Source organism: Sclerotinia sclerotiorum, genomic scaffold (assembly GCF_000146945.2).
Source record: "Sclerotinia sclerotiorum 1980 UF-70 scaffold_6 genomic scaffold, whole genome shotgun sequence".
NCBI lineage: Eukaryota > Fungi > Ascomycota > Leotiomycetes > Helotiales > Sclerotiniaceae > Sclerotinia > Sclerotinia sclerotiorum.
In genome coordinates this window covers 493,841-514,334 of record NW_001820830.1, presented here as the reverse complement: position 1 = coordinate 514,334, position 20,494 = coordinate 493,841, and the positions used below count along the sequence as shown (strand labels likewise).

The window sequence follows — 20,494 nt, the reverse complement described above, 5'->3', positions numbered from 1 at the left end:
GTACAGCTTGACCACAATTGTAGGCTTTTCCCCAATTGTGTGAAGATGTGTGGAACGAGGTATTGTCGATTCTACTGGCAGATTGAAATAGCAGAAGCAGCTCATCGAGAAACAATTAGGAATCTACCGGAGTTTCGCCGATTGGCTGATTATATAAACTCTGAGCATGTGAGTTGCATCCTTGTCTTATACATCATCCCCACCACATTACCAACCCAACTGCCCCTCCATCTATCTCATGATTTCAACCTAAGACTGTTGAATCATCCTTCTTTAAATTTTACTTAATTCATAAAAGATCTTCATCCCTCTTAAGTTATTGTCTCAACTCCCGACAAAACATCAACAAAGCTGACCAAAATCCTTTGATCCAAGAGCCAAGATTGTACTCAAGATACCGACGTTTCCTTTATCGAAGAAGGCTACTGGGACGGAGAGGTAGAAGAGCTAATAACTTCATTTTCTACTATCGAAGAGCTCTACGAAACACTTCACGCCAGGAACGATAACAATAAAATCGATATGGCTTTAAAATTTGCCCCGTTTGCTTCTGAAATAGAGCTACCATTTTACACAGCTCTTTCCCAGTTGAAAATCGATCATGATAAGTTAGATGATTCTGCACGACCGGTTCTCGGGTTGTATGAACCAAGGGCTACACAAAGTCCTGATCAGAGTTCTCGTATGAGAGTTCTTGGTAATGCTTTAAGTAGCACTGAGTAGGATTCATTGTCGTGTTTCAAATACGCGTGCTGATTTATCCGTAGAGTTCCCCTGGGTCATATTCGGGCTGAGGGTATAATCAAGAATGTCAACACCATCGAGGACTTTAAGAATACGGACAAACAGGCAATGTTACAAACTTCTGCCAAACAGGTGAGTCTCGTGATTTTCCGGACTACTCGCTTCGATTCAGTTCTGACAGGGGCAGATTTGGGATGCTATTAATGATGGCACCATTTATTCTATTCCTTCATTACTTTCTTCATTCACTATTTTGTCTTTTGCAAATTTGAAGAAATATACTTTTACGTACTGGTTTGCTTTTCCTGCTCTACATTCGGAGCCGGCATGGAAGAAAGTTGAGCAGCCGCCCAAATTCAGCGCTGAGGAGACCACGGCGCTTACGGAGGAGCTTGGTACGTGGCGTTATAGTCATGATAATAGAGAGCATGGATTCTTCCTAGCCAAGCGAGTATATCCTTCATTGGAACAGCCCCAAGATCCGGAAAACGAGTCGAACTCCGATTTGCCATTTAAATGGGTTATTGGATCCTTAAGAGAATTCGAAGATGGTTTCTTCAATGGCGTAGATGCAAAAGACCAATACGTATCTTTCGTCGATCCGTCTACTTACCTCGAAAATCCAGGGTGGATGTTACGTAACCTTTTAGTTTTGATTAGACGCAGATACAAGCTCGATAAAGTCCAGATACTTTGCTACAGAGATAATCATGCAAAACGGCATGTGCCCCAAAGCTTGATCTTAGTTTTAGAGAGTATCTACGACCCAGAATATCAGTCCACTGGCCCTGATGAGACGCCTAAAGTCACGGGCTGGGAGCGTAATAGTCTTGGGAAGCTTACTGCGAAAGTCACCAATTTGGCTCAGTATATGGATCCGGCTCAACTTGCCGATCAAGCGGTTGATCTTAATCTCAAATTGATGAAATGGCGCATTGCACCTGAATTGGACTTGGATGCTATCAAGAACACAAAATGCTTATTACTCGGAGCTGGAACCCTTGGGACATATGTTTCGAGACTACTTATGGGTTGGGGAGTGCGCAAGATTACCTTTATCGACAATGCATCTGTTTCATTTTCAAATCCGGTCCGGCAGCCATTGTTTGATTTCAAGGATTGTATAGATGGTGGTGCCAAAAAGGCATATCGAGCAGCTGAAGCTCTACAGGAAATTTACCCAGGGGTTGACAGTACTGGACATGTAATGTCAGTGCCCATGCTTGGACATCCAATTACAGATGAAGCTGCTACCAAAATGGACTTTGAACTTTTACAAAAGCTCGTTGAAGATCACGATGCAATCTTCTTGTTAATGGATACCCGGGAGAGTCGATGGCTTCCAACCGTTATGGGAAAAGCAGCTGGAAAAATTGTTATGAATGCAGCTTTAGGATTTGACACGTATGTCGTGATGAGACATGGGGTTACTCCAGAAGATGGTGGACCTGCTGCGCTTGGTTGTTACTTTTGTAATGATGTTGTAGCGCCATCTGACGTAAGTATTCAATTTCTTTCTATGAGTATATCATTTGCTAACGCTAGTGTCACAGTCCGTGAAAGATCAAACTCTTGATCAACAATGCACTGTCACTCGGCCGGGTGTGGCTCCTGAGGCATCTTCCAAACTTGTAGAACTTCTTGCTTCAGTTCTTCAACATCCACTGCGCGGTGCTGCACCAGCTCCAAAACTCTCGGCAAATCAACAATCAGGCCAGATGGAATTCGATCGTGATCCACCCAATCATCCTCTAGGTCTTGTGCCTCATCAGATCCGAGGTTTCTTGTCCGCTTACAAGACAATGCTAATCAGCGGTCCTTCGTACGACTGCTGCTCAGCCTGCTCACCAAAAATTGTGAATGCCTACAAAGAGGACGGATGGGAATTCATCAAGCGCGCATTAACTGAGAAAGATTACATCACAGAATTGAGTGGGCTAGCAGAAGTTCAACGCAAAGCCGAAGAAGCAGCAAATGATGTAGAGTGGGATAGTGAAGAGGAGGGTGTGGAGGATGAAGAGGCCGAGTTACTTTAACCTTGAGCTTTATATATGTTTTCGGACATTGGAGTGGCGTTTGCGCTTGCGCTATACCTGGGATTGTTATTGATGGTTATGATTTATGGTTGTTTTGGCGTTTTGTAGATGGTGGTGGAGGTTATAGATGGGTGGTGGGATTGAAATAGCATTCTATGGGAGAGGAGGTGAGGTTAGCTTTTGGTTGGCGGGTTTCTTTGATACTTTAGAATTGTTGGTCCGATGATTGCAGCTATTCAGGTATTCGAGGATCGGAGGATTCGGAATAATGAAATGGGTTTTTGAAAGGGGCATGATATTATGACGCATTTTTGTGGAAGTGAAATGTAACTGTTCAATTTGTATGTGTACATGTCATTCCGGCTGACTTTGCTCATTAAACTATTGATCTTCTACAAGTAATTCGGCTTGAACAATAAACTGTCTGTTTCGGGACTCTATGATATCGATTGGTGCATGTTAATTTCATCCTCCGTTTTCACTAATTCGACATTATTGGAGAATATTTCTTTTTTATTAGTTACTCTAAAACAAAACCTTCGTTTTCGGAAGCGGAGTGTGAGGTTGACAAGCCGTGGGGGTTAATTTAGTGAGGGGTAGCTTCCTCATAGCAATGATTGGCTAAATTTTGGCGTGCTACTAAACGGGAGTTGCCGCACATTTTCCAAGCTTCGACTGTCAATGACAAAAAAGTTAATGAACACCTTGAAGCTTCATGATTTGTAAATCTTCCCATTATATTGTAAGTCATCAAATTTTTACTTTTTTCTGTGACTTGCGCTAATTCTTTGATTATCAGAATCTGTATAACTCATCACCGTTTCCTAATTATGCGCTCTCAATTAACCCGCAGAGTCTTCCGTGGACTTCTGTCAAACGAAGGCCTCATATTACCATGCGCGAATAGAGCACCAGCTCTATTAAGGCATCGTCGTCGTCGAAATTTCATTCCCATTTTACCTTACAAATCCCATCGTTCTCTCTTCGGGTTCTCGCGGAAACCTCCTCGACAACCTAAACAACCGGAATTGGAACCGGGAATGAGAAAGATGGCAGAGTTTAGCTTGATGACGAGAATTCATGCCAGAACTGCGAATAAGGATGATATGCTGAAGGCTTTTAACGAATATTTCAATCATAAAGTCAATACAGAACGAGCGGTTAATAATATTGAGGCGGGACATGCTTTGAGGACTTTGAATTATCTCATTAGTTGTGGATTAGGAAAGGAACATGTCAATGACCTGAGGATGGCGTTGAGGGCATTGACAATCATTCCTAATGATGACACGAACGATTTTCTGGCCTTGGCGAGACTTCTCTTTCAGGAGATCAAAAAGTTGTCTGGGTCTAACGAGGATGCGCCGAGTTTTCAATTTATAAAGATATTGAGTGGCGTTGGACAATCTTCTGAGGCGAGAGAGCTCTGTGAAGAGGTCACTCAACGCTTTTTAGAAGAACAAGAAACGGCTCCTCAAACTGGAGTATTGGTATCTCGACAACGACAATTGCTGAAAATGAACTGGTATGCGGTTTTATCTGGTTTCGCACGAGAAGGTAACGAGGCCGAGCTTTTGAAGACATATAAGAGATTTGATGAGCTGCCATTGGGGCGTGGGAAGACGAGCAATGAAATTGTCATAAAGTTTTATACCTCGAGAGACCGTGTTGCGGAAGTACAAGCATGGTTTGGAAAGGCTGCATATGTTCCGACAGACCTCAGTCCGAGTATATTGCAAGACATACTGAAATTCTGTCTTCGACATGAGGAGCTGCTAGATTGGTGTAAAGGAATCTTTCGTAAGGTACTGGAGGCAGGTCGAATGCAGAAAGGGAAATGGGACGTCGTGTTTCAATGGGCCGCGAGTGCTATGGACAAAGGGGTTGAAGATGTGGAACGCATGATGCGTGTTATGGAAAAACGCAATCCGGACGATCCATCTATGAGACCGGACATCGATACCATCAATGGTTTAGTCGAGTACGCAATATCAAAGAACGATCCATATCTTGCAGAACGTTATATCGCATTAGGGCAAAAATTCAATATCCGTCCAAATGCAAGAACATTTATTCTACAGATGGACTACCGGGTTGGTGCAGGCGATCTTTCCGGCGCTCGAGCATCTTATAATTCGCTCCAAGCAGAGGAGATTACCAAGGACGAGGATCTGCCTGTTATCAATAAATTCGTCCGAGCTCTCTGTGCTTCAGAGGTTCTACCTTATAACGAGATTTCATCAATCGTTTCCGATCTGGACGAACGTAATGCAAGGTTAGAAGCTGACACGGTTTCGTCACTAAGCAAAATGTATATTACCCGCAACGAACTTAATGAAGTTGTGGATTTATTACAAGTTAATACTTACCACTATACCCTGTCAGAGCGAACTCGAATATGCGATGCATTACTTGCTTTTGTCTTTGACAAGAATAACAGCGAAGATCGTATTTGGGATGCTTATCGTGTTGTTATTCATATCTTTGACGAGACTGATGTTCCCACACGTACGCGAATCATGAATGAGTTTTTCGATCGCAAAAGATCAGATATGGCTTGTCATGTCTTTGGGCATATGCGCCAGCATATCAATCCCAACAAACGTCCTGTGCGAGACACTTATATCGATTGTTTTGTTGGTATAGCATCATGCGCAGATGGCGAGTCTCTTGATATGGTTCACAATATGTTGAAAATGGACAGTACCATTGAACCCAATACACGTCTTTACAATTCTTTAATGCTGGCTTATACAGCTTGCGAAGATGCTAGTCGATCTTTACATTTCTGGGATGATATCACGAATTCTCGTGAAGGGCCTAGTTATAAGAGTTTGGAGATAGTATTTCAAGCGTGTCAGAGGAAACCTTTTGGAGATCGACCAGCGAGAGAAATTTGGGATAAGATGAGGAGAATGGAGATTGAGATTACCAGAGAGGTTCATGCTGCTTATGTTGGGGCATTGGCTGGACAGGGAAAGCTCGATGAGGTTAAAGTGTTAGTGGAGGCCATGGAAAAGGATTTAGGGTTTGGTCCGGATATTTTGACGTAAGTTATATTATGATTTTGCTCGAGAATCGTGACTAACAATTACAGTATCGGTACTATATACAACGCAATCCAAGGTTCGAATAGGAAAGATTTGGTGGCGGAATGGACAAAGGAGTTATATCCTGAGGTATGGAAGGAGGCGGAGAAATTGGGATTTTATGAACATGAAGAGGGTCATATGGTATTGAAAATGCCGGAGAAGAAACTTAAAGCTTAATGCTTGAGGTTGTAAGATTTTCATAGATACTTGTCCAATATTGAAATCCTTGAGTACATAGTTGAGATGGCGATTAGCTGGTTCTTAAAGTGTTCTTCATGAAGTGTTTGTGTTGGCATTGCTCGTATCCACACATAACTCGGTGGTGGTGCGTTTCAAGGTCTCTGACCCCTATCATCTATCGTCAATTCCAACTTTACACCTATTTCTATCTACTCATTACCAGACCAAAAATACGCCGCGAAGAAATATACCCCAAATACAAGCAGATAGTTATTCATCTCTACGCTCATAAAAATAATGGCAATAAATCTAGTGGTTTATCGATTGCTAATACTTGTCTAAATATTTCTGAACTATTGTTCCCTTTTTCGGCTATTTTGCCACCTTTACTTACCCCTTTAAGCGAACTCCAGATTGTTTACAAATCATAATACTGATATTAATGTTTGAGACAAGATTAATTTTGTTGATTAATTAGTCTAATTATTTTGTAATAAGAAATAACAAATACAGTTTGATTAATTCTTCGCTTTCAAGTCAGCATGGGTGAAAGTTTTCCGAAGACAGTTGTAGAGATACTAGGAGCGGACAGGCAGATTTGTATTCGAGATCTGAACGCGGTGGAAGGAAGCACTCAACTTGATATTCTCAACAAGTGCAGCAATTTCTTTAGAAAACTAAAATATTTCAGAACAAATCCATTTTAAGAATGGCTTATAGTAGCATTTGACCGTTACGATCACTTGGTCAGCGAAAAGTATATAGCGGTATGTGTCACTTCGATGACATTGCTCAAAGCCATAGCGTATTTTGGTGTGAAGTAGACAAAAATTTTAACTTAATAAACCTGTTTTCTTCATTTGGTAGACGGTAAAGCTTTCTCCTTACGAGAAGCCAAAATATGGGAACCATTGATACTATTCGAGTTTTTCTACAAAACATATCCTATTGGGTTTATTGAGACTAGAAAAAGCATCCCATTGAATTGATTGATTCTCTAGCTAAGCAGTTAAGCTGCGAGTATATATTCAAAAAATGAAGGAATAAGGTTAGGTATTCGGCCTTCGGAATTAAAGTGCTTTGAAATCAAAATATTGAAAGCAAACAAGCAGTATACCAAAAAGGAAAGAATGAATTAAAAGTTGAGTTTTGTTTGCTCCTTATATGCATCATGCAATATATATGCATATGCTGCCAAGATCCCAGGAGGTCAACATATCCCATTTGTAGCCAAGGTTCTAGTATGCAGGCAAACCGCATATCAGGACAGAATGGTAATACCCTTGTGCTTTTAGGATTGGTTGAGTCTAGCCTGGCAGAGACGTTACCTTTGAACGAAGTCAGACAAATTCACGTCAACTCTAGGATGCTTTCAACAATTGACGAGACTTATGTTAATGTGGTAATGCCGGAAGGCTGAAGGCTTTCTTATTCCAAGGATAGAGAAATTGAGTCGCCTATTTAGTTTGAGCTACAATATTTTGGGCGGGCTGTATCCAAAGATTAAATATTCTGGACCGGAATGACGAATGCGGAGTTGAAGGTACCTAGTTTGACGAGACCTTGCCGTTTTTCTGGCTAGATCAGCTTCGGGTAATGGGTTGTTTCTATGTCTATAGCTAGCTTTCCATGTGAGGTCATTTTATGCCTTTCTTGTGTACAGTACTTGCGCACAGCTGTCCGTCGTTGTTACGTCGGACAGTAACATAGGTCACGTTCTTGATCATATGATCAAGAAACCGACAAATCGAGATCGGTTTTGCGGTGATCGAATTGTCGGGTTTGTAGCCATCGGTTTTTAACGAGGCACGAAGGTCTATATAATCAAGATGGATTTCCTTTGTATAGAGCTTCGTGCTCAAGATCAATCATTTAGTATACTCTACTATTAGTTACGAATTGCATTATTGTCATTACTTTAAGTCCCTGCTTGACGCCTAGTTATAAACCTACTTCGAGAGCCTAGAGCACTTCCACGTGATCTAGACGGCAAACCTCGTAACACACTCTTGCTCTCTTAACAAATTTCCTCAATCGAATGGTGACCTTTTGAGGCTGTTTCCGTATATCAACGTGGTGCTTGTGACACCTCCGAGCTTATCAGATTTCAAAACTGCGGTACTGGTAACCCAAAAGCATCATCTCTACCATTAGTAATTAAGCTAGCCCATTAAAAAACATAGAGAATATTAGTACTATATTATTTTTCTTTTCACAATCAAGGGAACCTATGTCAAGATATCTTTAGAAAGCCCAACAATGTATAATTCCTGTCGTAACAACCATAGATATCTATCCCAGAAAAACATAGAAAAGCCTAAAGCACATCAAATCCCGCTTAACAACTTCTTATACCTATCCCAGAAACAGGTTAAAACGCCCAATCATATGTAATCCTTGTCTTGATAGCCAAATTACACATCGTAGAAGAACGCCGGCAAGCCTAAAATTGTACTAGATCCATCATAATATGCATAGGAGCCATCCCATAAGTACAAGAGAGCTACTGAAAATGTATCTAATTTGTGTACAGTACATAGCTATGCTGAAGTTATCCTTTCATTCAAGCACCATGACTGCATAACATTGATTTGATATAGCACGACTGACTGTGACAATTAGGACGAAGATGGTCCGGCCGGATCTAAATTTTATTAGTGTATCAGTATATTTGCAGGGTAGTTGATAAGCTGACCTTTTTGTGCGCTTTCGTCATCAGAACTCTCTATTGTAGCAGCAGAAGCTGCTAGAGCTCTTCCAGCATTTCTACTCGCAAGATCAGCTTGAATAGCTGCTATGGTAGCTTGAGCGGATTGCAAATTTGCGAGAGCAAAAGCTTGACTTCTTTAGCAACGCAAGGGAGGTAGTCAGGAACGGAGCTACTTACCAAGATCCCCGGTTATTCGGTCTATATATGCATTTGTAGGCTCGATTACCGGCTTGCCTCTCTTAGATGAGGAAGGCTTAGACTTATGGACCCCGGAGGATTTAGCAGAAGAAGCTGATGAGTTAGCGCCATCCTTAGATTGGCGCTTCCTACATCTTCTCTTGGTAATGATATGATTATGGACAGGGGCGGCATTGACGTTATCCACACCACTACCAACGGTCACCGCAGCTCCTGTTGCTTGGGATGAGTTGCCAGAGAACCCATGGTTAGGCTCTCTAGTGACTCCTCCAGTCGGATACAGTTGCGCGGCAGAAAGAGGGGTGTAGACAGGTAAGTCCCTTCTTTGGAACATACTCGGATTGAGTTGGGTGGGTGGGAAAAGGGCAACTGGAGGATGGACTGGTTGCGGCTCCCAGTATTGTGGAAGGACGGAGTCAGATTCGGCGCGCCTAAGGTTACCTGAAGGGTTTTGCAGAGCTGCATTGGTATTACTGGCATTATCTTGTGTTCTATTTGAGTGTTAGATTATAAGCGAGATGGAATAGGGATAATGTACAGTACCTAGTTGCTTGCTCTTGAGGTTGTTTAGGATCCCTGCCTGTGGAAAATATTAGTTAAGGTCAGATTACGATCTAGCAAAAGCATTTAGCGGTGAGACTAGGTGCGGTGACTTACTGCCCTCTGCAGAATCATCTCTTTGAGAACCCATATTTGCAAGAATGATAATAGCCTTTGCTTTGCCTCCCACAATAAAAGTTTTGAATGTGTAAAATGAAATCTGGTAGATTTGGTGTGATAAATTCTGTATTGAAAGAGAGATGGTTATTTTTGTTGGGAAGGAAGAGCTAAGATACTGTCCTTGTGGCAGTAATTTCGCAGCTTTTCACTGCATCTTTTCAAGCTCCAAGATTAATTGAGGGGTAGATCGCATTTTGGACGCCACCAAGATGTTGTTGTATGAATAGTTCAGATCAACCTCTGGTAAGGGAGACTAAGGCATTTGTATGAAGATGCACAACATCAAAATACTACGGAATATACTCATTGGCATTTAGTGGAAGTAATTATCATGACCTTCGTGTAATATGAATCTATATATTGAATCCCATGCTGCTAGGTTCTCATAAACTTTCACAAATATATTGAATACCTTAGTTCTGTTGGCAGAGGCCAATGAGATACTCAGGTCTCTTCTAATATCAAGTCAGTTTGAATCAAGAAGACAATATCTACTGTGCCATTTATAATTTGTTATCCTTTATTATGATCATATCTTGGGTGCATTTTGTATATCTATCAAGCATTTCAATATGTTTATTATGAGTAGACATTATGAGCTCAATATTCACTTGCTCGGTCCTCCTCGGCCACATGATCTCCTTCCTTAAATCACAAATGCTCGAACCCTTCATGATATTCACCTTATTGAATATTAGACAACAAAGAAACATTTAAACGAGAAAACAGATTTAACTAGTGTAGTATTCAGGCTTATTCTCTAATTTCCTTTAAACCTTCATTCCTCTTCTGTCGTACCATTTGTATTTTTCTAGTTCTGAAATCTTCAATAGACTCCCATCAATCGCTTTTATTTCCTATACTTCAATACAATCAAGGTCGGAACACAGTTAACGACTTGTTGACTTCAAAATGTTTCCTGCTACCTTTAACATGCAGCTTCTGGCCGTTGTGACTTTACTTCTGGCCAATACATTTGCCAACCCAATCAAGCGCAGTGACGATGAGACTACAGTCGTCAGACTTCCTGGTCTCTTTGGACTCTTTACCACTGTTGCTACATCTGCTCTAACTACTAGTGAAATTGTAAGTCAAATACTGTTAACAATTCCTTTGACTTCTCTACTCTCACTTGAAAGTGATTTCCTCAAACTTGAGTAACACTTGCACTTGACCACTGGTTTTTCAAAAGGACACCGCAGCTAATTTCAAATTGTTCAGGTTGGTGTTGTCGTCATTTCAAGCTCAACCATCTACATTCAAGAACCCAACTTCTTTCCTACTACCGTATGGGGCGTACCTGAAATCACTTCATTAGGCACACCTGACCCTATTACTACCGCGTCAAGTACATCATACAGCTTTCCAACTTTTTCACTTAAATATAACGCATCAGCAACGCTAGTTTCTTCTCTTGAGACTGTTATTTCCACCTCGACAGCAGCTATAACAGACCAGGCCCAGATAAAAGCAGTGAAAACTTCATCTTGCAACACTGACGTCGCTGGCGTAACCATCCCTACCAGTGCTCTCACCACTGGAGAATTCGTTGCGGTTGAAACTCTCTGCGGTGCGACAATCTACATCCAAGAGCCAAATTATTATCCCACCAAGACATATTATAGCATTCCCGCATCATCGACAACATCAACCTTGTCTTGCAATACAGCTGTTGTAGGTGTGAAAATTGATGTTGGCAACCTTACTATCGGACAGTTCGTTGCTGCAACTGTTATCTGTGGGAGGACGGTATACATTCAGGAATCAAACTTCTACACACCGAAGACTTATTACCGTATCCCTGCTTCTGCGCCAACAACTTCCGCCTTAGCCTCGTCCACCACTGGGGCGGCTGTTAAAGCACGTGTGCTAGAAGTATGTACTGGTCATAACATACCTTTCTTTGGTCAACACAAGCCAACCTTGCTCCACCAAGCCGACCGAAACTGGATCAAGAGTGTCCCAAGTAGCGTTGCAGGAAATCGAGGTGCGCGGGCTTTCAGGGAAAGGCAGGGATAAAAATAGATGTATCATTTCCTAGACGATTTCTGCATCTGGGCAATCATTTGATATAAAATCACGATTACCTCAAGCTTCAGGTGATTAGCTAGTTGACATACTCTACTTGCCTGTTTATCTGATCGACTTTCTAGTAGTCAACCTTGCGGATCATTACAGTCCCCTGGAAGTTTCATGTAGAGAATAGACTGTTCCTACTTTGACACGCTTATCATAAAAATGATAGAGATGTGATGGATTGGATACACCCGAAACTTCACCAAAAAGAAATGTTTCTTCCTTGCATCTGAAGTGACTGATTTACCGCAAAATTGTAGAGCATATTCAAGTCATTGATGACGCTTGCCATGTGCATTTTTGCCAAATAGAGCGCTAATACTTGAAATGGCATCATGATAATTGCGATTCTCCCTTAGACAGGTAAGATGGGATAGACAATAGCTAAAAACTACAAGATAATGAGCATTACATTCTTGAAAGGATATCGAACAACAAGCAGATTCCTAGTACGTCTTTCAAAATCCATGATCTCCTGAGGATATTTAATCTTACGATTTTGAAGAGTAAGTAAGAAAACAGATGCCTGTGGTTGCAGGGCTTTACGCAGTATGATTGGATTCCTGGTGCGAACCAAAAATAGTTTTGTTTGACATCCCCTTAGAATTTATGCTCCACCGAAGTTTTCATGGTATTGAAACATTGTCCGAGGTCGATCCAAACATAATACTTCAATACTCCTCCATTACGTGATCTTAATACCGTAAGGTTTCATTTCTCCCGTTTTTCCTCTCCTGCCGTAGATTTGTTTTGTTTTTCAACCCCGAAAATTTGAGATGATTGAAATCATTAATTCCTTGTTATACTTTACGACTACTTATCCATGAATTGTCTTGAGGTATCTTCCTCATATGATTCTATGCCCACCAAACTCCACCCAAGCAAATTTTCCAGGGACCAAAACTCCAACCATGCTTATTTTCATCTCTCGTGATCCTTCACAGTAAATCGAAATCATCCAACTTCTCTCTATATTTCAAGATGTTTCGCTTGATCTTCGAACCATCCACCCAGGTAACGAAATCTTCCATACTTCTCGTAACTAGAAATGCCGTATCCGTGATCGTCTCTGTGCCCACTCTGACATGTCCTTGCTCAATAATCTTATTCGCAGCCTGTACAGTCTCTGCCATCCTTAATCTAGTCATTACAACCGGGTAAACGTCTTCGACAGAAATGCGGAAACAGTAACGTGCGATTCAACAGAAGAAAGTTTGGATGTGGAAGCGGTTGAAGGAAGAATTCCCATGTCGTGAAGCTTAGAGAGGAGGAGCTGTTCATGCTTTAGACGGGCTGGAGAATCGGGAGGAAGAAGTGTAAGCTTGTGGGCAAGTTGGCGGAGAGACTGTATATACAGTTAGTATTCGAAAAATGCTGTAATGGGGAGGATAGAATCATACACCACATAGTCTATTGTATTTCTGATAATCTCCAGGTTTCTGGATCGCATATCTTCGTATAACAGCCGCATCTCGATGATTATTGTCCGATGCGTAGGTTGTGAAATCTACTTTTCGCAGAAGCTTCTGCTCATGATGCTTGAGTTTACGGACCATTTTGTTAGATTTCGATTAATTGAAAGAAATAAGGTTGTTCCTGGCGCAAACGTTTGAAGCGCCTCATTATATATCAAAATAAATTTTTGCGGGTCATCGGAATAACTGTCTCCGGGGCGGGGGTTCGGCCCGCCTTGTGACATGCTTCAAGATTTTGGGTAAGTCTAGCAGCATAAAGTGGTTTTGATATCGAATTGCTCAATTATACCAACCATGCCTCCTCGATTACAATGTTTAAACGCAGCGCGAAATGCGCTCTCAATGCCAGGCGTCGGGATGCGATTTTCAACTAGTAAAGTTGTCTCGGCTGGTAGGCCCAATAATTTTACATTCATCAATGCGGTTGCTAACCCGCGCCGCAGAACTCCCCCCCGCCTCCGACACATCGTCCTCGGATGCGCCTCGTATTGGTGGTCTCCTCTCACTTCTAAAAGTAAGCCAGGAAAGGACTGCTGAGCGACTTAGGGCGGCACAAGCCAACGCGAGAGCGACTGGACAAAACTCCGCCCAGGAAAACGGAGCATGGCAGACAAAAACAGACCTGACAAAACAAATACACAGAAGGTGGAAGGCTGGAGATGTTTATGCACCGCATGATTTAAGTGGAATAGAAATGTCGAAATGGAAGAAGAGAGGAAAGGTCACTAGAGATGTATTTGATGTTGTTGCATTTGATCCTATTGCTACGGGAAGTTATAAGGTCAGTTTTCTCCTCGTGAAATGAAAGATTAGGATGAGTAGGACTGGTTAAGGAATCTAGAGCTGTACTAATGAGAAATGTAGAACTTTTCGATAATGTCAGAATATGTAACGCCCATGGGAAGGATTAGGGGAAGTAAGGAAACTGGATTGAGACCGGTCAATCAGAGGAAGATTGCGAAGGCAATCAGAAGGTCTATTGGTATGGGCATGATGCCTAGTGTGCATAGACATCCCGAGGTTCTTTATAAGGCGAGAGAGAAAGATGAGCAGAATGATAACTACAAACGAGGTGCACTCGTTTGAGAGGTTAGCAGAAATGGAGGAATGTATGATATATATGCACCGACTAGCTTGCATAACTGCGATCAACTGAGTAGGATTGTATGGTATATCGAGTTCAAGCATGCATTATTTTTGCCCACGAAATGGTGTCTGTCATCCTGGCTTTGAGACTGCGCCAAGGGATGTGACAGTATTCTCCAAGCCAAAAATGAAGTCAGGAGGCACCCTTTGGAGTAATCTCAATTATAAATTTGGCAATTTAAACCAATGTTCGCTGCTGAAATCTCTCCTGCTCAACCTTAGCTCCAGAAAATAAACGAACTCCAGGAAGTTGAATAGTGAATGACTACGAGGGCGACGGAAAAGATTCCTTAATACATCGAAAATTTTGAGACATGAACAGGATAACAACGGTAAATTCTTGCCCAAAACCGAGCCGAGCTTGTTGAAATCAGGTTTGCACGCAGCTTCCTCAAATAAACATATCAGGGATGTTGTTGTTTATCGCTTCGTTGTATCTCAGTACCACAACTCCGCGAAACCTTTCCATTAAAATACAGTGGTTTGAAGATATAATAGCTAAAGCTGTCACCTGGCAAACGTACTCAGGAATCACAATTTCGGAGACTATGGAATACCTCCTTAGATGCCATTATCCACAGCGATCTTGGCCTTAGAAGCCAGCTCAGGGGTAGCAACGGTACAAATTCTGTTGAGGCACTATCTGCTACGAATTAATACCTACATCCAGGGAAGTGTTTAGCCTATGGCTATGGGATTGGTTCAAGAAGAAATTAGGTTAAGGGCTTGGCCACGAGGACAGGCTGCGAGGACTAGCTATCTCAAATCTAATAAAAATCAGGGATAATTAGTGACCTTACATTGTATAGAGCAGGCGAGCTGGCACGAGGGTGGAATTTAAGCAGTTGGGCGTTTGACTATCAAAATCTTAGCGTCCTCTTGTAATGACCAGGTGATTTCACTCTTCGACCGTACGAACATCAATTTATGTCAGAAGGAATGCGCAACTTCATTGTCGGCCATTGGCAAGCTAATTTAAGCCACTTATCCATTCGATCCTAAAACTACCTCGTTCCCATTGTATGCTGCAGTGAAACCCCAAAATCCGCTGCTTTCTAGGCTATACCAAATACATCACCACAATTCCACGTCCCTCAAAGATTCCAATACTTCCTGACATGGACCACTGTTAATACAGAGCTTTGCAGCAAATTAGAAGGGGGAAGCGGGAGAGTCAAGCTGCCAATATAGTTTGACCGATGCTTTCATAGGACTGGGATGTAATTGTAACCCTGATTGGCATCACCAAATCGCGGTGTTGAACTGAAAAAGCATGTGCATCCGGAAAAGCTTTGCTGAACGCCCGACTAGTTCTACAGCCATCAAGGACCATTAACCATTACTAGACTACTGAACACTTTAAAGCCTTTCACTATTATCCCAGGTAGAGTCCTAACATACTATTTGCGTGGGACTTATTCCCTTAGCGTTACTACACCAGGCATGCATCAGTGATTTTACCCACCAGCGGTCTAGGCTTGCAAAAAGTCAGATGGTCAATTGGTAAAACTAGCCTTAAACAATTCTCCTCTTGCAGAGAAAAGGAAGTCTGGAGTAGAGAGGAGTATCATGCGTTGAGTGAACTAAATTTTTGCATTCACCTGGTGATGAAGTAAGTAAGCTTCAGCAGATTCTAGACTTGTACATACCTTCAGGTGATTCAAGACGGCTACCTTGTAGGGTATATCTTTCCTAATTCAGGAGCAGGCCACAGATACTCGCCTGAAAATGAGCATCCGCTTCTCCTTTGTTAAACTCAAACTTAAACCTCAAGCGATTGAAATTCATGGTGACTACCTTTCTTTGAATAGGAGAACGTGAGTGTAAGTTACTCGCCAGACACTAAGTAATAGGCGAGCCGATGCATGGTGTCAATAATGATTACATAAGCATTCATTCGAACCAGCGAGCTATCGCTAGGCTACCCCGGGATTATTTACTCTCAGCCTTGCATCTTTTTCTCGAGGTTCGATCATTTGAGGCTCTGAACCTTGGATCTTTAAATACAATAACTATCGCAATTATGTCTGGTCGACGCGATTTCCTCAATCAAAAGGCACCTGAGAATTATGTTGCTGGTTTAGGTAGAGGAGCCACAGGTTTCACAACACGATCTGATTTAGGTCCTGCGCGAGAAGGCCCAAGTGAAGATCAAATCAAGGAAGCTCTTGCAAAGCGCGCTGCTCAACTTGGTCAAGCAGCTCCTACAGCGTACGGAGCTACCGAAAAGAAAGATGATGACGAGGACGATGAGCGGTTTCAGGATCCAGACAACGAGGTTGGATTATTCTCAGGTGGCGTTTACGACAAGGACGATGATGAGGCAGATAGGATATACCAAGAAGTAGATGAGAAGATGGATAGACGGCGGAAAATAAGAAGGTTTGTCCCCCCCTCTATTATAATTCCCAATCCAATCCTCCAATGCGTTTAGTTTATCATGAAAATAGATGAGCAGATTACCGACGAGTTTACCTACAGGGAAGCACGAGAAAAAGCAGAAAGGGAAGAATACGAGCGAAACAATCCCAAAATCCAACAGCAGTTCGCGGACTTAAAAAGAGCGCTGGGGACGGTCAGTGATGAAGATTGGGCGAACTTGCCGGAGGTGGGTGATTTGACTGGAAAAAACCGGCGGAGTAAACAAGAATTGAGGAAGAGGTTCTACGCCGTTCCAGATAGTGTTATTGCTGGAGCTCGAGACACGACTGAGCTGGGAACTACTGTAATGGATGACGGGGAGAGTGCAGGAGGCGATGGCCCCGACGGGACCATGACCAACTTTGCGGATATTGGAGCGGCACGAGATAAAGTACTGAAAGTAAAACTCGATCAAGCGTCTCAAGGCACAGACTCGATTTCTGGAAATGCGACAAACATTGACCCGAAAGGATATCTCACCAGTTTAGCCAAATCGCAAATCAATGAGGGAGAAACTCAGGTCGGTGACATCGTCCGTGTACGAACTCTGTTGGAATCTGTTATCAAAACAAATCCAAAGCATGCTCCAGGATGGATTGCGGCTGCCCGTGTCGAAGAGCTTGCAGGAAAGACAGTAGCGGCTCGGAATATTATTGCTCGCGGTTGTGAGTATTGTCCTAAGAGTGAGGACATATGGCTCGAAAATATTCGACTGAACGACAATCACAACGCAAAAATTATAGCCGCAAATGCCATCAAGAATAATGACCGTTCAGTGCGGTTGTGGGTTGAATCGATGAAATTAGAATCAGAACCTAGAGCTAAGAAACGAGTCATTAGGCTCGCTCTAGATCACATTCCACAATCTGTAGGCCTCTGGAAAGAGGCTGTCAATCTGGAAGAAGATCCCAGTGATGCACGTCTACTTCTTGCTAAAGCCACTGAAATCATCCCTCTCTCGGTTGAATTATGGCTAGCACTTGCACGATTAGAAACATCCGAGAATGCCCAAAAAGTCCTCAACAAGGCTCGGAAAGCCATCCCTACCTCTCATGAAATTTGGATTGCTGCCGCACGTCTTGGTGAGCAAATGGGTACTGCCTCTAAGATAAATGTTATGAACCGTGCGGTCAAAGCTTTAGCGAAAGAATCTGCAATGTTAAAAAGAGAGGATTGGATTACCGAGGCAGAAAAGTGTGAAGAAGAGGGAGCGGTTTTAACCTGCGGTAACATCATTCGGGAAACTCTGGGATGGGGCTTGGACGAAGATGATGATCGAAAGGATATTTGGATGGAAGATGCCAAAGCTAGCATCAATCGTGGAAAGTATGAGACTGCTCGTGCCATTTATGCCTATGCCCTTAGAGTTTTCGTTACTAGCACGAAACTTTGGCTCGCTGCTGCAGACCTAGAGAAGAATCATGGTACAAAGGAAGCTTTGTGGCAATTACTCGAGAAAGCCGTTGAAGCACGTCCCACCAGTGAAGTCCTGTGGATGATGCTTGCCAAGGAAAAGTGGTTGGCTGGTGAAGTTGATAATGCACGAAGAGTTCTTGGTAAGGCTTTCAATCAAAATCCAAATAATGAGGAGATTTGGCTTGCGGCTGTAAAGCTAGAGGCAGAGAACCAGCAACCAGAACAAGCACGGGAGCTCCTTAAAACGGCACGACAAGAAGCTCCCACTGATCGTGTATGGACGAAGAGTGTAGCATATGAGAGACAATTGGGCAATATTGACGCAGCCCTGGATCTTGCGAATCAAGGATTAAACCTATTTCCTGGTGCTGCCAAACTGTGGATGATGAAAGGTCAAATCTACGAAAGCGAAGGCAAAATGCCACAAGCTCGTGAAGCGTACAGTACAGGTACAAAAGCCTGTCCAAAGTCGGTACCACTTTGGCTACTATACTCGAGGCTCGAGGAGAGAGCTGGCATGGTGGTCAAGGCACGCAGTGTTCTTGACAGAGCACGATTAGCAGTTCCCAAATCCCCGGAATTATGGACCGAATCGGTCAGAGTTGAACGACGTACAAACAATACCGCTCAAGCAAAGATCATGATGGCGAAAGCTCTTCAGGAAGTACCCAATAGTGGATTGCTCTACACAGAATCGATCTGGAATCTGGAAGCACGGACACAAAGAAAACCTCGTGCGTTGGAAGCTATCAAGAAAGTCGACAATGATCCCATCCTCTTCGTCACTATTGCGCGCATCTTCTGGGGTGAGAGAAGACTGGAAAAGGCTCAGAATTGGTTTGAGAAAGCTATTTTACTGGATAGTGATTTGGGTGATACATGGGCTTGGTACTACAAGTTTTTGTTACAGCATGGCACTGAAGTAAGTTCTCCTAGACGTAATTTCCGATGATGGTTGGGATTGCTACTAATCAATTTGTGAAGGAAAAACGTGCAGATGTCGTATCAAAATGTATACTCAGCGAACCGAGACACGGGGAGTTCTGGCAAGCGGTGGCGAAGGATCCAAAAAATGCGGGTAAAAGCATCGAGGAGATATTGAAATTGGTTGTAGATAAAGTGGAGTGAGGTGAAGTAGAAATACTGAAGAGGCGAGTGGTAATGGTTGCTTGTATGATAATGAAATAAATATTCACGGAAAGGTTAGAGCTATTGGATTTGGGAATCAAATAAGCTCACTGCATTTATACGATTAATCCTCGTTCTATGTTCCTACAATGTGGAATAGTTGTATTTGTATCAAATTTTGATGTGATGTCATTTGGTTATCTGTGTAGAATTTTGGGAACGGACGGAGGCGTCCGGATGACATTCTAATGATGTTGTAGGAAAGTAAAAGCTCATCTAAAACATCCCGCATGAATAAACACGTTAAGGATAACAAATTACCCATCACACAAATTTCACATCCTCGGCATGACCATCGTGAAAAACGAGATATGTATGTGAAGGCGTATTTATTAACTACCAACACAAATGATTATTCCTAGCCATTCATCCATTTCCTTCCCTGATATCCATATCATATCATACAATCATAAAGCAAGCCATCAAACCATCAGGCAAAGTAAAAACGTCCATTCCCAACGCTAAGTGAAATACAACTCTTCCCTCTTTTACTTTGTGTCTTTGTTGCCTGTGAGGGAAGATGCTGCGAAAAGGGGTTGTGTTAGTTATATCGTAGTGAATGATAGAATGTGGAAGAGCGAGCACGTACCTGTGTTGGAGATGGTATCCGAGACGGAACCGAGGATTCCCTTTCCTTGGTTTTGGGCATCGTCGGCGCCGCTGCGGGTTTTGTCTGTGGCTTGTTGGGTGGTGGATTTTTGGTCGGCTGGGGGTTGGGGTGTTAGTATGCTGTGAGGTGGAGTTTGAAGGAGGAAAGGGAAGGGAAAGGAAGGGGAGGGGAGGGAGAAATATCGTACATGGTTGGACGGCGGAAGCTGCCTTGTCGGCTCCTCCAGAGATGTTCTCGCTGAGCTTGTCGGTGGTGGATTTTTGGGAGTCGGGAGTAATTTTCTCGGAGACTTGCTCACCAACACCTTTGCGGAGATTGTCAGACATGTTGATTGATGTGTTTGAGAGTTTGTTTAAGGGCTTGAAAGTTTGTTCTGATTAAATTTTGAGTGACGATCCAAATAAACTTGAGATTTTGTGGATGTGTATGGAAAATGTGAATGAGGGGGAGAGGCGATGCTTCTTATACTCAAGACAGGATGG

At 42.6% G+C, this 20,494-nt stretch overlaps 11 protein-coding genes across 11 annotated transcripts; 6 read left to right on the top strand and 5 right to left on the bottom strand.

The window, feature by feature from the left end:
* Positions 1-522: 522 nt before the first annotated feature.
* SS1G_05017 (hypothetical protein) lies at positions 523-2,780 on the top strand (the record flags this gene model as incomplete). The annotated part of the gene is made up of 5 exons (XM_001593540.1): positions 523-719; positions 768-876; positions 932-1,139; positions 1,188-2,242; positions 2,298-2,780. The coding sequence occupies 5 exons, from the start codon at positions 523-525 to the stop codon at positions 2,778-2,780; spliced, it is 2,052 nt and encodes a 683-aa protein (XP_001593590.1).
* A 1,049-nt stretch (positions 2,781-3,829) lies between these two features.
* SS1G_05016 (hypothetical protein) lies at positions 3,830-6,049 on the top strand (the record flags this gene model as incomplete). The annotated part of the gene is made up of 3 exons (XM_001593539.1): positions 3,830-5,288; positions 5,427-5,829; positions 5,878-6,049. 3 exons carry the CDS (start codon positions 3,830-3,832, stop codon positions 6,047-6,049), a joined length of 2,034 nt encoding a protein of 677 aa, XP_001593589.1.
* Positions 6,050-7,223: 1,174 nt separating this feature from the next.
* On the top strand, positions 7,224-7,472 carry SS1G_05015 (predicted protein; the record flags this gene model as incomplete). The annotated part of the gene is made up of 1 exon (XM_001593538.1): positions 7,224-7,472. The coding sequence occupies one exon, from the start codon at positions 7,224-7,226 to the stop codon at positions 7,470-7,472; it is 249 nt and encodes an 82-aa protein (XP_001593588.1).
* Positions 7,473-8,670: 1,198 nt separating this feature from the next.
* SS1G_05014 (predicted protein) lies at positions 8,671-9,651 on the bottom strand (the record flags this gene model as incomplete). The annotated part of the gene is made up of 5 exons (XM_001593537.1): positions 8,671-8,696; positions 8,748-8,888; positions 8,940-9,451; positions 9,504-9,540; positions 9,618-9,651. 5 exons carry the CDS (start codon positions 9,649-9,651, stop codon positions 8,671-8,673), a joined length of 750 nt encoding a protein of 249 aa, XP_001593587.1.
* Positions 9,652-10,592: 941 nt separating this feature from the next.
* SS1G_05013 (predicted protein) lies at positions 10,593-11,699 on the top strand (the record flags this gene model as incomplete). Its single annotated transcript, XM_001593536.1, has 2 exons — positions 10,593-10,766; positions 10,902-11,699. 2 exons carry the CDS (start codon positions 10,593-10,595, stop codon positions 11,697-11,699), a joined length of 972 nt encoding a protein of 323 aa, XP_001593586.1.
* A 995-nt stretch (positions 11,700-12,694) lies between these two features.
* On the bottom strand, positions 12,695-12,889 carry SS1G_05012 (hypothetical protein; the record flags this gene model as incomplete). The annotated part of the gene is made up of 1 exon (XM_001593535.1): positions 12,695-12,889. The coding sequence occupies one exon, from the start codon at positions 12,887-12,889 to the stop codon at positions 12,695-12,697; it is 195 nt and encodes a 64-aa protein (XP_001593585.1).
* A 14-nt stretch (positions 12,890-12,903) lies between these two features.
* SS1G_05011 (hypothetical protein) lies at positions 12,904-13,312 on the bottom strand (the record flags this gene model as incomplete). The annotated part of the gene is made up of 2 exons (XM_001593534.1): positions 12,904-13,101; positions 13,157-13,312. The coding sequence occupies 2 exons, from the start codon at positions 13,310-13,312 to the stop codon at positions 12,904-12,906; spliced, it is 354 nt and encodes a 117-aa protein (XP_001593584.1).
* A 213-nt stretch (positions 13,313-13,525) lies between these two features.
* Positions 13,526-14,317, top strand: SS1G_05010 (hypothetical protein; the record flags this gene model as incomplete). Its single annotated transcript, XM_001593533.1, has 3 exons — positions 13,526-13,622; positions 13,675-14,012; positions 14,096-14,317. The coding sequence occupies 3 exons, from the start codon at positions 13,526-13,528 to the stop codon at positions 14,315-14,317; spliced, it is 657 nt and encodes a 218-aa protein (XP_001593583.1).
* A 621-nt stretch (positions 14,318-14,938) lies between these two features.
* SS1G_05009 (predicted protein) lies at positions 14,939-15,826 on the bottom strand (the record flags this gene model as incomplete). The annotated part of the gene is made up of 4 exons (XM_001593532.1): positions 14,939-15,016; positions 15,178-15,234; positions 15,444-15,503; positions 15,779-15,826. The coding sequence occupies 4 exons, from the start codon at positions 15,824-15,826 to the stop codon at positions 14,939-14,941; spliced, it is 243 nt and encodes an 80-aa protein (XP_001593582.1).
* A 574-nt stretch (positions 15,827-16,400) lies between these two features.
* On the top strand, positions 16,401-19,342 carry SS1G_05008 (hypothetical protein; the record flags this gene model as incomplete). The annotated part of the gene is made up of 3 exons (XM_001593531.1): positions 16,401-16,759; positions 16,859-19,136; positions 19,199-19,342. 3 exons carry the CDS (start codon positions 16,401-16,403, stop codon positions 19,340-19,342), a joined length of 2,781 nt encoding a protein of 926 aa, XP_001593581.1.
* Positions 19,343-19,890: 548 nt separating this feature from the next.
* On the bottom strand, positions 19,891-20,338 carry SS1G_05007 (predicted protein; the record flags this gene model as incomplete). Its single annotated transcript, XM_001593530.1, has 3 exons — positions 19,891-19,925; positions 19,992-20,108; positions 20,200-20,338. 3 exons carry the CDS (start codon positions 20,336-20,338, stop codon positions 19,891-19,893), a joined length of 291 nt encoding a protein of 96 aa, XP_001593580.1.
* Positions 20,339-20,494: the final 156 nt, after the last annotated feature.